Here is a 17,740-nt window from a genome sequence, read left to right on the forward strand (position 1 = left end):
CCATGCTTGCCTGGCGCACCCTTGGCATCTCTTCAAGCCTGAGAGGTAGGATTCAAACCTTCTCAAAGCAGTCCCAACTGATGCCAAGTTCAGACAGGGTGACAAGGAGAATCTGATGGTTAATTGCATCCAAGGCAGAAGAAAGTTCAAGAAGGATCAGAATGGATGACATGTTGGTAGCTCTAGCCAGCCATAGTGTGCTAACAACAGTTGGAAGAGCTGACTGGTTGGGCTGTTTGTTGCTTCTTCACGTGCTCCCCATGACAGCAGGCAGCGACTCTAAATATCCCTGGTATCTCTCCAGGCTACCTTCCTGTCGTAACTGTGACGTGGTGATTGGTGATGTGTTGTACTCCTCCCGTCGTCATTGTCACTTTCCTCCACTGAACATTAAAATACTGGACACTTGCTGTTCTTTATGCACTCTGGTTGTCCATCCATCCATCGTTAGGCTCCTGAAGGTGGAGTCTGCCTTGGATGGGATCCCAGTCACCCAAGTCTCCCAGTTAGGAGATGGCAACCAGCCTAACCTACGCAGCTTTGGGATGTGTGTATAAGCGAAAACTGACTTGTGAAAAGTCTACATCTGTGCCACCACATCACCTCCAGCTCAAAACTAAAAAGCTGAATTTTCTGTGATGGATCCATTATGTATTAAATAAACTGATGAATTGTCAGAGCCAGTAGATGTCAGCCATCGCTGCCCTGTCTGACTATTCAGGTAGATCACTCCTCTTCTGATACTACAGCATTTCTCCACAAGCTGAAGACCTCCAGCTTGCCTGACCTGGACAAGCTGCAGTACAGCCGTGTATCCCACTCTGAATGTCGGATGAACTCCGTGAGTCGGGCACAAGAGTCCAAGTGACCGTGCGTGACTGTGCAGTCCATGAAAACAGCTCTTTTATCTTTCGCTGACTCACTTAAGCAACCCGGCATCATGTCCAAGCAGATAAGATACTGGCACTGAATCACCAAGAGATTAGCAGCAGATTCATCTCATTCTGAAGCAGGCTGCTCAAATTTGCTACAGTAAGTGAATCAGAAAAATGGACAGACTCAGGATGGGCTTCCAGCCATCCATGAAAGCCAAGAAGGACCCTCCAGGGATGTAGGACAATGGACAGGCCTGTCTTGATCCTCTTCCACCCTGACTTGTGTGTTTAGCAAGGAATGGACAGCAGCTTACTGCCCTCTGCTTGGCCATCCTTTGATATAATTCTGATTGTCATTTGGTTTATTTATTTTGTAGGTAATATCAGACCTCTTAGAGCTGCACGGTGGCACAGTGGTTAGCAAAGCAGTCTCACAGCACCAGAGATCCGAGGGTGGGCACTCCATGTGGAATTATATACATTTTCCTCCGGCCTGTCCTGGTTCATCTCTTTGCTTCCCTAAGACATGAAGTTTAGGACACCTCAAACTTGTCATCACTGGAAAACCCGTCAAATTCGTCACAATATAAATTTCTCTGACCAGCGCTAATGGGCATTTCCACACGTAATTTCAAGATGTCCTGAAATGCAGAAAAAAGGACAGCAAGTTACTTTAAGGCATCTTTTCCTTCACTCACTTACGCCACAATACCAGATATCCTAACGTGCCCATTTTTGTGATGTGGGAGTAAAATTGAGCCCCCTTGGAAATCCCCACGGAAATTGTCAGACACCACAAACGCTAAGCAGATGGGTGCCGCTGCCAGTTGATTTGGATTCCCTGGTGCAGTGAGGCAGCAGTTGTATCCACTGTGCCACTCTGTTGCTCCATTTGCTTTATTTTTAAAGCTGGAACACTTGAGCCAGTGACGTGGAGTGAACTGCCAGCCTAACTATGTACCCACTCCTGCACACGGCGGCCATGGCACAATTTCCCTGCAATCTGAGGGATTTCGTCACGATTCCGGGTCTCAGAATGCCACCCTAGTGTGAATGGTCAAACAAAGTCAAAGTCACCTAACATGGTGAGTGATAAAGCAGATGGGAAACATTAACTGAAGTGAGCAGAGATGGATGAAAACTGACAGAACATACAGGCGGCTGGTGCTTCCAATTTCATTTTAACGTAATGTCACTATATGTACCAATGTAATAGAAATAAAAATTTGTTGTACTTGGCCATGTCAGCTTGACGGAGAAACAGGTGCTCTATTGTTGTAAGAGTGATGTGGTGAGCATTAAAGTTGGTGGAAATTAAAGTAAAAGACATTAGTTTGACCCCTGACCCCTTACTCACCAACAGTCACCTAACCTGTCAGCTCGCCGGCACTGTAAGGAGGGCAGACAGGATCAGGAAATTATTTTTTAGCATATTTACAAAGTTAGCCAACATATAAAATATGAAACAGCAAATTTATCAAAGCTTTCATATAATGCTTTGAAAATGTTTTGTGCTCAAGAGCAGGGGGGCATACAGTATGTGAGCACACAAACGGCTCTTCTGTATATGAGCATTGGAGTCAGGAGTGAACGTCTAGACGTCAAAATCTCAAATGGAGACCTCATTTTTTTCTTAAATAAAACTTCTCATTAAGAGAAGGTGATGTAAAAAGCTGGGTGGACTAAGACGTTTGTCCTGTTTCGTATCTTTGCTTATGTTTGTTGCCCGGTTTGGTTTAAGACGTGCCATGGCTGCCCATTTACTTCTATAATGCCTGCTCTGTTAATCCGTTAACCAGGATGCTCTGGTAGAACGCCCACAACAGCAGCTCCTAGACGTGGCCTTCCTCCTGCCTCTACCCCTCGAAATGCCACCATCTGATGTTCTCTGTCACAAGACCCCGCCCACTTAGTCCAATATGAGGACATGGAGGAGGCGGAGCCTGACCTATTACATAATTCACTTTAAAATTCATCCAATGTGCACATGGCTGTCAAAGGTGATGGAATGATCCGTAAAGTCCTAAGTGACCATCAATTCTGGTTTCATTTGCAGCATGGAATGACTAAACTTAATTACACCCTAACGCATTTTGACAGTCAATTACGCCAAGTTTAGTTAAATACAGTGTGACTGACCATTTTAATTCAATAATAAAGCATGGCTGGAAGGATTCATCCAAATTCCATTGTTTTGTAAATAAGATGAGCATCCTCAGCAGACCATAAAGCCGTACCACAGGCCAGTCCATGACACCCTGCAGAGCACACAATATCTTTATCTAAAATGCTCACTTTATCACCCCTTCAGTGAACTTTGTCACTTATTATTAAGAGAAAAAGCTTATTTGGTCAGAGAGTAACACGAACGTACTGCTGATAAAGAAATAAAAGGACGTACAGTAGCACTGTTCAACCTCTATGTGGATGGGCTGTATCTGAGGAGAGCAACACTCAACATGAAGAGCTGCGCGATCCTTCTCGTGGTGTGCTTGTTCTGCCAATGCTGTGCTGAACGTAAGTGCAGATAATCTAAACGAGCATGCAATCATGTTTTAATTCATTAGAAATGTCTTAATAGTAAAAATGAAGGCTAGTCTTTATGAATACTCCTGAGAAATATAACTAAACTATTGCTAATAATTCTGACATTGACCACCTGCTGAAGAAAAAGAAATGAATGTCACTTGTTATGTGAAGAAGGCAGAGCGCAGCTGGCATGTGCCAAACACTGTCATGGACGGGCTGTGCTACGAGGATGATATACTGCAAACTGGCATGACAGTAGGCATGGAAATATCACACAAAGACTTAGGATAACTAAGAGTCGGATGTGTGTGGCATCTATCTATCTATCTATCTATCTATCTATCTATCTATCTAGAATAAAAAATAATAAAAATAAGATAATAAAAATCTGAAAACCACTGATGCTCTATTAATGTTTAAGGTCCTCCTTCAAAGGAGATTGAAGATTGAATTTGCATATTTTAAACTAATTAATCAATTAGATGTATTTAGAGAAATCTGGGCTGTAAATGATGTTTTATGTTCCATGGAAAATTAATATCTAATACTAAAATATGAGTAGAAAAACATTGTTTTTAAATGTTGTTGAATTTTGGCTGTTAATTTGACTGCAATTATATTATAATTGTTAATAAAGGTCTATTTAAAATTTTAAAAAAATCTATCTATCTATTATATAGTGCCTTTCACATCTATCTATCTATCTATTATATAGTGCCTTTCACATCTATCTATCTATCTATTATATAGTGCCTTTCACATCTATCTATCTATTATATAGTGCCTTTCACATCTATCTATCTATCTATTATATAGTGCCTTTCACATCTATCTATCTATCTATCTTTCTATTATATAGTGCCTTTCACATCTATCTATCTATCTATCTATCTATCTATCTATCTATTATATAGTGCCTTTCACATCTATCTATCTATCTATCTATCTATCTATCTATTATATAGTGCCTTTCACATCTATCTATCTATCTATCTATCTATTATATAGTGCCTTTCACATCTATCTATCTATCTATATATCTATATTATATAGTGCCTTTCACATCTATCTATCTATCTATTATATAGTGCCTTTCACATCTATCTATCTATCTATCTATCTATCTATTATATAGTGCCTTTCACATCTATCTATCTATCTATCTATTATATAGTGCCTTTCACATCTATCTATCTATCTATCTATCTATCTATTATATAGTGCCTTTCACATCTATCTATCTATCTATCTATCTATCTATCTATTATATAGTGCCTTTCACATCTATCTATCTATCTATCTATCTATCTATCTATCTATCTATTATATAGTGCCTTTCACATCTATCTATCTATCTATCTATTATATAGTGCCTTTCACATCTATCTATCTATCTATCTATCTATCTATCTATTATATAGTGCCTTTCACATCTATCTATCTATCTATCTATCTATCTATCTATCTATCTATCTATCTATTATATAGTGCCTTTCACATCTATCTATCTATCTATCTATCTATCTATTATATAGTGCCTTTCACATCTATCTATCTATCTATATATCTATCTATTATATAGTGCCTTTCACATCTATCTATCTATCTATCTATTATATAGTGCCTTTCACATCTATCTATCTATCTATCTATCTATCTATCTATCTATCTATCTATCTATCTATTATATAGTGCCTTTCACATCTATCTATCTATCTATCTATCTATCTATCTATCTATCTATCTATTATATAGTGCCTTTCGCATCTATCTATCTATCTATCTATCTATCTATCTATCTATCTATTATATAGTGCCTTTCATATCTATCTATCTATCTATCTATCTATCTATCTATCTATCTATTATATAGTGCCTTTCACATCTATCTATCTATCTATTAATTATATAGTGCCTTTTATAACTATTCATAGATATATATCTATGAATAACATTTGCAGATATATGGAAATGCATTTAAGATATCTCAAGAATTACAGGTAATTGAAAATACATCTATTTCAAGATATCTGAAATGCATTTTAAGATAACTCAGATTTCCTGATATCTTGAAATGATATGCTGTACAGTATATTTTGACACATATGGAATTCTCTTCAGCATATCTCAAATGCAATTCATGAAATCTTGAAATGAGTTCCTGCATATTTTGAGGTATTGTATTTCAACTACATTTCAAGATATCTTTAAATACATCTGTAGGCATTCTGAGATATCTCAAATGTTTTTAAAATAATGTCCTGCATATTTTAAGATGGCTCAAATACATTTCTAGATATCTTGAAATCATTTCCTGCACAATTTTCTATTCTTTTAATGATGATTTTAAGGTATCTGGAAAGGCATTTGTGATATATATATTTGTGATGTGCACAAAGTTACTTCGAGATCATTCCAGGAATCTCAAAAAGAATTTCAGACATCTTAAAATGAGCAGATATCTCAAAATATACTTAGGGTATCTTAAGTCTTTAAGATATCTTGAAATTTATTCTTGACATCTTCAGATATCTAAAATACTTTTTTCTATATATCAAATTTATCTTAATATGGATCTCTGCGCCATTTCCTGTATCTTAAAATGAATTTCAAGATATCTCAAGTACATTTTGAAATATCTTTTAAAGACCAGAAAATGATTTCAAGATATCTGAATTTTCAGGTATCTGCAATATAATTTTATGATATCTCAATCACATTTTCAGATATCTCAAAATAGACAAAAAGTCTCATTGAAAGAATGGGTTTCAGATATCTTAAAATGCCTGCAAGGTCAATTTGAAACATCTCAAAATGTATTTAAAATATTTAAAAATGCACACATAGTTATTCTGAGATATCTAAAAATATACTTGAGATGTCCTAAAATGAAGATGAGACGTACAGATATCCATCCATTATCCAACCCGCAATATCCTAACACAGGGGTCTGGTCTGCTGGAGCCAATCCAGGGCACAAGGTAGGAGCAAATCCCAGGCAGGGCGCCAGCCCACCACAGGGCACACACACACACACACACACACTTGGGACAATTTAGGATCACCAATCCACCTAACCTGCATGTCCTTGAACTGTGGGAGGAAACCCACGCAGACACGGGGAGAACATGCAAACTCCACGCAGGGAGGACCCAGGAAGCGAACCACAGGTCTCCTAACTGTGAGGCAGCAGCGCTACTACTGCGCCATCGTATATCTGTAAATGACTTCCTGATATCTTAAAAAGTAAACTTCATCTTAAGATATCTAAAACTCTGAATGTCTAAATATTAATTCAGCCTGCCATATACATTTGGATTCAGCACAATGATATGTTTCTCTTCATTAATCCGAAGCCTGCATAGATAACTGAAAGGGTTATAAATATCCGTACACAAACAGGCAGGTAGATTCAGTTACATTACAAGTAAGCGGCAAATAATTTCCACTTGTCTCTTGATCCAGCCACCATCTGTTCATTTTCAGTCCAATTTATCTAGTTTAGGATCATAATAGGCTAGAGTCTAATGCATTACTAAGTGGTTAAAAAAAATAAAAACTTTTTAGTGAGCATGATAATGGAGTGTTTTGGTATCGGTTGTTCTGTCTTCATAACATCTGAAGTTTCGGATGACAATGTGTCTGTTGAATGAGTTTGACTTACGGGGTGCCACCTGGTAAGTGGCCAGTGTTGTTGGGAGGTAGCAGTAAATGCAGATTTGAAAATGCAGAAAATTTTTTAAAAATTGCTTTTTTCAGGTTCAGTATGTCATAGGATGCATGCTTTATCAGCAAACTAGTAATCATTTGAGATGTTTAAAAATGGTTTGATAATGAAAAGAAATGGGGCGGGGATGGTGGCGCAGTGGGTAGCGCTGCTGCCTCGCAGTTAGGAGACCCGGGTTCGATTCCCGGGTCCTCCCTGCGTGGAGTTTGCATGTTCTCCCCGTGTCTGCGTGGGTTTCCTCCCACAGTCCAAAGACATGCATGTCAGGTGCATTGGCGATTCTAAATTGGGCTTGGTGTGTGGGTGTGTTTGTGTGTGTCCTGCGGTGGGTTGGCACTCTGCCCGGGATTGGTTCCTGCCTTGTGCCCTGTGTTGGCTGGGATTGGCTCCAGCAGACCCCCGTGACCCTGTGTTCGGATTCAGCGGGTTGGAAAATGGATGGATGGATGGATTTTCTCTACATTCATAATGGCTAACACGGTACAACACCCTAGTACTATAGGTAAGGAATCTAATTTTGAGGTTTATTAAATCATTTAACTTTTTGTACTGTGAATTTTTTCACGAATTAATTTTTTTTACGGAAACCATTTGTTTCTTCTTTTGTTACGTCAGTGTCCTTATTGGGCAAGGTCGTGGGGTCCAGCGGCTGTGGGGCATCTGTTGGTGAAGAAAGATTCACGGATCTTGACTTTGCTGACGATGCTGTGATCTTCGCAGAGTCAATGGAGGCTCTGATGGGGGCTCTCAAAAGACTGAGTGTGGAGTCTGAGTGTCTGGGTGGAAGATGGATGGATGAAAAGAAAATGAAAACCAACAGGCCACAGTGTCCGTGTGGGAGCCTCATGTTCAGCATTCTATTTTCTTTTTGACTAAAATTTCTTCCCTTTTGTCTTTTCTATAATTTAAAACTTATGACAATTTAAAATGAATTCACACCTGATCCCACACAACTGCGTTTCAAAATTGTTTCACATTTCCACAGGAGGCAGATGGTGGCAGACTTATGAGGATGGCCTCAGAGAATACATCGAACAGTTTGGACATCAGGTGCGTATCCATCAATCTGCCTATTTTCTTTGCCCCCTTTGTCTTGAGCTAAAAATGCCTATTTTTCCACGGCACACGGTGCGCCAACTTTGATTGACGACAGCCATGAAGAGAAAGTGAGTAGTCCGCTAGGTTTTGTTTTTTAATGATATCATATACAGTAATATTCTTTTTTGTTTGCTTTACTGCTGTAAAGTGTGAGCTCAGACATAGCAAATCAATCCACCATTCTACATCTGAGTCTTTCATGTTTCTCTGGTAGAGTTTATCATATTTAATGCCTCAAACATAATTTGCCTTTGCTACCTTATGCTGAACAGACAACGATAAGAATCGAACAATCAGTCTTCATACATCACCTTATAGCGCCTTTCATATTTTTACTTTAAAATGAAGCCATGTAGGCCTGTATTGGTCATCAGGTGCAGACAATACACACACCAAGAATTGTATGAAAGGAGTAAATAAAGCATTAAGTGAATACTCCAACCAAATATGCCATATTATTATTTTATTTTTTTTACACAATATGTTATTCACCCCATGTACTTTGTAGCAGTGGCCAAGAACAATTTTTAATCTTATGTTTTAATGCAGAATATAAAAGAAGGCAATAGTGACCAAAGCTGTACAGTGGCAAACGATGTAAAAATGTCCATGGATAAAAAGACAACAAGCTCTTGTATTACTTGTCCTATGCTTTTTGATAAAATAATAATAATAATAATTCATTACATTTATATAGCGGCTTTTCTCAGTACTCAAAGCGCTATCCACACAGGAATAGTTGATTCCCAAATAGTAAAAGCACATCATAAACACAAAACTAAAGTCTGAAGACAGGACTCCTAACCAGCGAATGAGGAGGAGAGCTGGGTCTTCAGTTTAAAATGAAGCCTCCCATGAGGCTCTAGTGTCCTGTTTGTAATGTGCGCTGATTATTCCAGAAGTAACTAACAATATTTGAGCAAAAACACATTCAACTGGATAACTGATAATTTGGATTTTGTGACACAACTAACGTCAGATTTTTTTGTTCCTTTTTCCATGGACGTTTTCCACATTGTTTGAGGTTGTTCAGCATTAGTCAAATTGCATTCTATTCATCATCATTTTTTATCTCTCTATGCTGCATGATAACTTGGCTACCACTACAAAGTGCATAGGATGAATAACGTCGTACAACAAGGTCAATGGGGCAATGGCAGGCAGGGTCTTGTCTTTAGACTCTTCAGACTGATCATGCTGAAGATGCTGCAATTCTAACAAGGCCTGGAAAAATCTCAAAGGCATAACATTTTACTTGTATTGTAAACCTCTGGAAATTCTGTAGTAGAGACATCGGCCAATAAAAAATAAATACTTTTTAGATGCCGGAAAAAAAAAACCTCTTATGTCATGTACAATAAGGAAAGAAATGAAATGCCAAAGCAAGCTACTCATGTCTTTTTCCCGTTGTCCCATTGTGTAGAATTTCCCGGAGAAAGAGAGGCCCTCTCGTTCTGCACACCCTGTCTTTCAATGTCCTGACATGGATCCTTCGCCAGCTGTTCCCACTTCAGGTAGGTGTGAGTGAGTCTAACAGTTTTTACTGATCGTTATACTAAATTTTGTCCTGCTTGAGTATCGTCACACATCCTCACTAGTCACATGATCTGGGATCAACAGTCACATGATTTTCATTGTGATCAATCTTTTCAATGGAAGGAAGGCACAGCAACATGAGTGGGTTTGGAGATTGACAAGGGTTAGAGTTCAGAAGTAACTTGTACAGCAGAAGAAACTACAAAAAAGCGTGCAGCCTGGACAGTCCAGTAAGAGAATTCAGCTGGCCATTAGCAAAACTCTCCTAATATCTGCTTTTCAAAGTATCCTGACATACACAACATCCTTCATTTGCAAACCTGTTTAATCCAACTCAGGGCGGAGTGGTGGCTCTGAGGCTAAGGATCTGCACTGGCAATCGGAAGGCTGCCGGTTTGAATCCCGTAAAATGCCAACAAAGGGACTCTGCTCTGTTGGGCCCTTGAGCAAGGCCTTTAACCTGCAATTGCTGAGCGCTTTGAGCAGTGAGAAAAGTGCTATATAAATGCAAAGAATTATTATTATTATGTGGAAGAAGCCTGTCTCTGTGGTAACCCACCTCTGGACAGGGTGACAATTGTCTACAGGGCACATTCACGTACACACTCACACCTGGGCCTATTAACTGGAATGTATTTGGGATATGGAAGAAAAACTGGAGGACTCAGAGAAAAACCCCACATAGCCATAACCCCACATTCATTATGTGAATTTCCCCTCGGGATTAATAAAGTATCTATCTATCTATCTATCTATCTATCTATCTATCTATCTATCTATCTATCTATCTATCTATCTATCTATCTATCTATCTATCTATCTATCTATCTATCTATCTATTATATAATGCCTTTCATATCTATCTATCTATCTATTATATAGTGCCTTTCATATCTATCTACAGTAATCCCTCCTCCATCGCGGGGGTTGTGTTCCAGAGCCACCCGCGAAATAAGAAAATCCGCAAAGTAGAAACCATATGTTTTATATGGTTATTTTTATATTGTCATGCTTGGGTCACAGATTTGTGCAGAAACACAGGAGGTTGTAGAGAGACAGGAACGTTATTCAAACACTGCAAACAAACATTTGTCTCTTTTTCAAAAGTTTAAACTGTGCTCCATGACAAGACAGAGATGACAGTTCAGTCTCACAATTAAAAGAATGCAAACATATCTTCCTCTTCAAAGGAGTGCGCGTCAGGAGAGAAAGAACAAAGCAAGCAGTCAAAAAAAAAATCAATAGGACTGTTTGGCTTTTAAGTATGCGAAGCACCGCCGGTACAAAGCTGTTGAAGGCGGCAGCTCACCCCCCCTCCGTCAGGAGCAGACAAAGAGAGAGAGAGAGAGATAGAGAAAAACAAAGTCAAAAATCAATACGTGCCCTTTGAGCTTTTAAGTATGCGAAGCACCGTGCAGCATGTCCTTCAGGAAGCAGCTGCACACAGAAGGTAGCAACGTCCCTATCGTCTAGGTGTGCGAACAGCCCCCCTGCTCACACCCCCCTACGTCAGCGCAAGAGAGAGAGAGAGAGTGAAAGTAAGCTGGGTAGCTTCTCAGCCATCTGCCAATAGCGTCACTTGTATGAAATCAACTGGGCAAACCAACTGAGGAAGAACGTACCAGAAATTAAAAGACCCATTGTCCGCAGAAACCCGCGAAGCAGCGAAAAATCCGCAATATATATTTAAATATGCTTACATATAAAATCCGCGATGGAGTGAAGCCACGAAAGGCGAAGCGCGATATAGCGAGGGATCACTGTATCTGTCTATCTATCTATCTATCTATCTAGCCACAGGTAGACAGTGCAAGTTCCACTTAGGGTGTGATTCAAACCCAGGATTCTGGCGCTCCTAACCTTCTTCTAACACTTACAGTATTGTGCAAAAGTTTTAGGCAGGTGTGAAAAAATGCTGTAAACAAAGAATGCTTTCAGAAATATAAATAATGATTGTTTATTGTTATCAATTTACAAAATGCAAAGGGAGCGAACAAAAGAAAAATCTAAATCAAACCAATATTTGGTGTTACTTCCTTTTGCCTTCAAACCAGCATCAATTCTTCTAGGTCCACTTGCACAAAGTCAGGGATTTTGTAGGATTCTAGTCAGGTGTCTGATCAACCAGTTCTACCAAACAGGTGCTAATGATCATCAATGTCACACGTAGGTTGAAACACAGTCATTAACTGAAACAGAAACAGCTGTGTAGGAGGCTTAAAACTGGGTGAGGAACAGCCAAACTCTGCTACCAAGGTGAGGTTGTGGAAGACAGTTTCATGTCATAGCAAGATTGAGCACAGCAGCAAGACACAAGGTAGTTCTACTGCATCAGCAAGGTCTCTCCCAGACAAAGATTTCAAAGCAGACTGGGGTTTCAAGATGTGCTGTTCAAGCTCTTTTGAAGAAGAAACGGGCAACGTTGAGGATCGTAGACGCAGTGGTCGGCCAAGGAAATTTAGTGCAGCAGATGAAAGACACATCAAGCTTATTACCCTTCGAAATCGGAAGATGTCCAGCAGTAGTGCCATCAGCTCAGAACTGGCAGAAACCAGTGGGACCCAGGTACACCCATCTACTGTCCGGAGAAGTCTGGCCAGAAGTGGTCTTCATGGAAGAGTTGCAGCCAAAAAGCCATACCTCCAATGTGGAAATAAGGCCAAGTGACTCAAGTATGCACAAAAACATAGGAACTGGGGTGCAGAAAAATGGCAGCAGGTGCTCTGGACTGATGAGTCAAAATTTGAAATATTTGGCTGTGGCAGAAGGCAGTTTGTTCATCGAAGGGCTGAAGAGCGGTACAATAATGAGTGTCTGCAGGCAACAGTGAAGCATGGTGGAGGTTCCTTGAACGTTTGGGGCTGCATTTCTGCAAATGGAGTTGGAGATTTGGTCAGGATTAATGGTGTTCTCAATGCTGAGAAATACAGGCAGATACTTATCCATCATGTAATACCATCAGGGAGGTGTATGATTGGCCCCAAATTTATTCTGCAGCAGGACAACGACCCCAAACATACAGCCAAAGTCATTAAAAACTATCTTCAGTGTAAAGAAGAACAAGAAGTCGTGGAAGTGATGGTATGGCCTCTACAGAGCCCTGATCTCAACATCATCGAGTGTGTCTGGGATTACATGAAGAGACAGAAGGACGTGAGGAAGCCTACATCTACAGAAGATCTGTGGTTAGTTCTCCAAGATGTTTGGAACAACCTACCAGCCAAGTTCCTTCAAAAACTATGTGCAAGTGTACCTAGAAGAATTGATGCTGTTTTGAAGGCAAAGGGTGGTCACCAAATATTGATTTGATTTAGATTTCTCTTTTGTTCATTCACTGCATTTTGTTGATTGATGAAAATAAATGATTAACACTTCCATTTTTTAAAGCATTCTTTGTTTACAGCATTTTTTCACACATTTTTCACAACTTTTGCACAGTACTGTACATTATATAAATTCTGCTGCCCAAATTACCACTGCTCCAGTTAAAAGCCCAAGTAGGGTATAGAGGCAGGAATCTTCTTTCAAACCTTGGATAGTATAATTACTTTTTTATAAGGTTACTGTCATTTTACTGTGTACGGTAGGATGTTACAGAGGCAGTTGATCCCTTGGTAGGAAGGTTAATTGTCACTCCCGCTGACCAAGGTCAGATTTAAAGAATGTCAGGAGGATGGCGCAGTGTCAATAGCTGATGGCTGCTTTCACCCCTTTGCTGTGAGCTGGTTCTGGGGGGGTAGTTAGGGGATTTATACCGCACTTTGTATTTTGTTATTGTTGAAATTATACAGTATTCCCTTAAAGGGATAAAATCACTTGATCCAGATGTAGCAGAAGTGAGAGCAGCTATCACACATGAAACCTCAGCCAAACTATCAAAACCAGTAAGGGGAAAAGCCAGTAAAGGTCACCTGAGGTTATAAGCTGAAAGTAAATCGTTCAAATCCATCCATTGTCCAACCTGCTATATCTTAACTATAGGGTCACGGGGGTCTTCTGGAGCCAATCCCAGCCAGCACAGGGCGCAAGGCAGGAACAAACCCGGGCAGGATGCCAGCCCACCGCAGGGCACACACACACACCAAGTACACACTAGGGACAATTTAGGATCGCCAATCCACCTAACCTGCATGTCCTTGGACTTCTTATGTGTGTATTTGTTTAATTGCGTAACTGTTTTTTTAACAAAACTACAATTTCTGTTAAAAATCTCTCATAAGATCTCTTTTTATCTTAACAAGCTGCTTTATCTCAAAGTAGACAGTAACACTTTTCTGATGCTCTCTTTGTTATTAATTTCATTTTATGGTTTAATTAGCTAAGTTATGACTTCCATGGTTCAGTGGCCTTCACAGAGCTCTTTAAAAGAAACGCTTCATTTCTGTTTTTCATGCTTCACAGACCGCTCTAATATTCCTGAATTTCAGCTAAATGTTTTCTAATGGCCCGTCGCTCTGCTCTTCCCTAATAGTGAATGGTGTCCACCTCAGTGTAATGCTGCAGCTGCTTTTCCATAGCCTACACTGCTAAGGTTAGTGATCATCTGATTTCTTGTTTCAGTTCACGCTGTGAGGCCTGCTGACATTAAAATAATCTCTGCTCTTGGGGACTCGCTCACAGTAAGTTCACTGTTTCCTCTTTTTCCAGAATTAAATGCTAACCTCTTAAGACAAATAGGGTAGTAAAAGTATTTTATTGCAGTTCATAACCTGAGGCAAAGACAGCTAGGCAAAGGTTATCTAGCACAATAAACAAAAAAGATTTCTGTTTTATAATTGTGGAAAGTACATGAAATAAATGGTTGCGTCAGCATACGTCTACAAAGGACAAAAGCAGCTTAGGTGAAATCTGTTGCTGGGGAAGCTTGATGGCACATTGGTAGCACATCTGCCTCACTGCTCCAGGGCCCTTGTTTCAGTTGATGATCGTCTGTGTGGAGTTCATGTGTTCTCCCTGTCTTCCAGTGGGATTTCTTTGGGGTACACTCAGTTCCTCCCACCTGCTAAACACACGTTGTAGGTTAACTAATGACAATAAATTGGTCCAACATGTTGAGGACTGGCATGCTGTACTTTGTAGGACTGGCATCTACAGTAAATTGCAAATGTTCTGCTTGAACATCGTCCTAATGAGCTGTCATGCAAAGATTAGGATATTCTTGGTGAATAACAGGTTAGTATGCACAAAATTTACTTCAGCAACTTAGTACTAAGGTGTTGTACCGTGTTAGCCATTATGAATGTAGAGAAAAGCCAAGCAAAATGACACCTTTTATTGGCTTACTAAAAAGATTACAATATGCAAGCTTTCGAGGCAACTCAGGCCCCTTCTTCAGGCAAGATAACCTTAATTTTAAATCACTGCATAACCAGTTTTGCTAGGAGTATCATTAAAATGGAAGTTAGTTTTTTGGAAAAGTGAAGTTGAAAGCATAATGTCCTCCATGGCCAGCTTCTTTCATGCCATTATGTTAGGACCATTACTTAATTTACACAGTAAAATCTCCATGGCTAGATGAATAGGAATCATTGTTTAACTGTGACACGGTGCAACTAACATTCAGGGAAAACACTAAGACTGCCAGACGCCATTAACAGACACTTGGACATAAACACAGCCTATGCAGGCTTAAAAAGAAGAATATCCAAATAATAAAGAAAGATTTTATACCCACACCCTCTGAACCCCGCTTTACTAATCCATCACCCTGCTACAAACTCATTTGCTATATATTGCCTTTGATTCCTGTATGTCTAATCATTTCTTCTGATAATGGCACCTGGTAGGTGTTGAAAGCTCCAGCAATAGAAGACTATTTTTATATTTCCTCCCTTTATGGATTTCTTGATATAAATATGCAAACCGTATCACAGACCTTCACCTATATATATGAGTGAGGTGGCTCCTTTTATGCAGCTCATGGGAGTGTTCCAGTTGGCTCATCAGCGTTACCTGGAATCACTCCCAGGTGCTTACATCTTGCCTGAAGAAGCGGCCTGAGTTGCCTCGAAAGCTTGCATATTGTAATCTTTTTAGTTAGCCAATAAAATGTGTCATTTTGCTTGGCTTTTCTCTTCAGCAACTTAAAAATATAGAGCATGGTGGGGTTTGTTTTGTTTTGGACGTGCTCTGTCTCTTTGTATGTCAGAGGACCGGGACATCGCGAAGTGGGATCAAGCCTCATGTGGGGAGGCAAAATGGGGGGGGGGATAAAGGGGGGAGAGAAGGAGAGCAGGCTATATCTAATCTATTCTTCTAATCCATATAACTATAAATGTCAATGCAACAATTGGCTAAAATGCAATAACTCATGGGGAGTTTTGAAATTAAGATTAAAACTGCCTCACTACCAGTTAAGACTATAAAATGACATTAAAAACTCAGAATCAACGTCTCCATGATGGGACAGTTAACTTTGTGAGCTGGAATGTTAAAGGCCTGAATCATGAATTAAAGAGAAAAAATATAGAGCATAAACCAATAAATAAATAAATAACAGGCTGTGTGTCTGTGATGTTATGATATCTGTCTGTTTACACTTGAGGTGCATACTGAATGGCCTAAGATTTTATTAAGTAAAAGAAAAACTTTACAAAAGAATTCTCTATGCAGCAGCAAGAAAAAGTATGTTAACCCTTTAGAAATAACTACATTTATGAATACATTTGTCCTAAAATATGGTCTGATCCCCATCTCAGTTACAATGATAAACAAACACAATCTGTTTTAACTAATAACACACACTAGGGGGCTTTGCCCACTGCACGCTTTGCTCGCCCACAACCCCCCCTCCCCCCCTTCCCGGGCATGCTACGCTGCAGTCACTTCGCATCTCTGCCACTTGTGTTATCGTTGGTGCTGAACGCACACTGAGGAGATGCGGTCTGATCAGCAGCTGTCTTTCTGCTGTTGAGCTGCGTGTTCTGCTTGTTGTGCTGCACGTCGATCATTTAAAAACCTGTACAGCAGCTGTCCATTTGTCTCACTGCCTTGTCTCGCGTGACGTTAAAGTGTCTCCGAGAAGATCACATATCGTCTCCTTCCAAGCCTTCCAAGATTTTTTTAAAATAGAGAGACATGGTTGCATTCTTCTTGTATATCCTGAATACATCATTCAAACATTCACAGGTGTAGGCTGCACCTATGACTTCAACAAAAGCTAACTGGAGTCCACAATTAGCAGACCTGTGGTCCAACCAGTGACACAAGATTGGAGGTGTGACTTTGACCAATAAAAAAAGACTTTGACATTTTGAGCTTGCTATTCACAAAAAGTGTCTGCTGATGTAAAGGAAGTCTTATAAAAAAGAGATCTCAGAAGATCTACGGTCAACAATTCTTGATTTGCATGAAGCTGGAGAGAGTTACAATGTCATTTTATAGAGTTTAGAGATTCATTAGTGCACAGTTTGACTAAATGTATATAAACGGAGATGATTTAGTACTGTGGCTGCTTGGCCCAGAAGTGGACGCATATCTAAGATGACTTGAAAGGCACTGCACAGAACATTCAATGAGTAAAACAGTAATCTTTAGTAACAGTTAAATGCTTGAAGGAGTCGTTGGAACAGGTGATCATCTCTCTTTGCACATCTACCATACACAAAACACTGAACAAGCGTGGTTTCTATGGTGGGACACCAAGAAGGATGCCTCTGCTCTCCAAAAAAATCAAACATCACTGCACACCTGGGGCTTCATATATAAGTGGTTGCGTACTCCCGTTTCCACGCTCAAATCACGATGTATAAAACCTAAACTTGGCATAAAGCCACACACATTTTCACGCTAGCTCACACCCTGGTGTACGCAAGTTCTCCGCTCGGTTTTGCAAACTGGCGGCACCCAGCATCAAAGCAGTGCTTTAGTTCCAGTGTGGTTTCCCTTTCTTTTTCAGATCCACATCCCTGACGCGACTTTATAAATACACTGAAATTAACCGCATATTCTTTATTAGTTTAAGGCATCTGATTGT

At 39.8% G+C, this 17,740-nt stretch overlaps 1 protein-coding gene across 1 annotated transcript in view; it reads left to right on the plus strand.

Annotated features, from left to right (window-relative positions):
- The first annotated feature begins 3,263 nt into the window (after positions 1-3,263).
- The window catches only part of si:dkey-177p2.18 (phospholipase B1, membrane-associated), a 56,812-nt gene continuing 42,335 nt past the window's right edge, over positions 3,264-17,740 (plus strand). Inside the window, exons 1-4 of the mRNA XM_051919780.1 lie at positions 3,264-3,392; positions 8,117-8,181; positions 9,653-9,743; positions 14,326-14,384. Coding sequence (XP_051775740.1) covers positions 3,335-3,392; positions 8,117-8,181; positions 9,653-9,743; positions 14,326-14,384 — 273 coding nt within the window. The 5' untranslated portion in view covers positions 3,264-3,334. The remainder of the gene's footprint in view (positions 3,393-8,116; positions 8,182-9,652; positions 9,744-14,325; positions 14,385-17,740) is intronic.

This window comes from Erpetoichthys calabaricus, chromosome 16 (genome assembly GCF_900747795.2).
Source record: "Erpetoichthys calabaricus chromosome 16, fErpCal1.3, whole genome shotgun sequence".
NCBI lineage: Eukaryota > Metazoa > Chordata > Cladistia > Polypteriformes > Polypteridae > Erpetoichthys > Erpetoichthys calabaricus.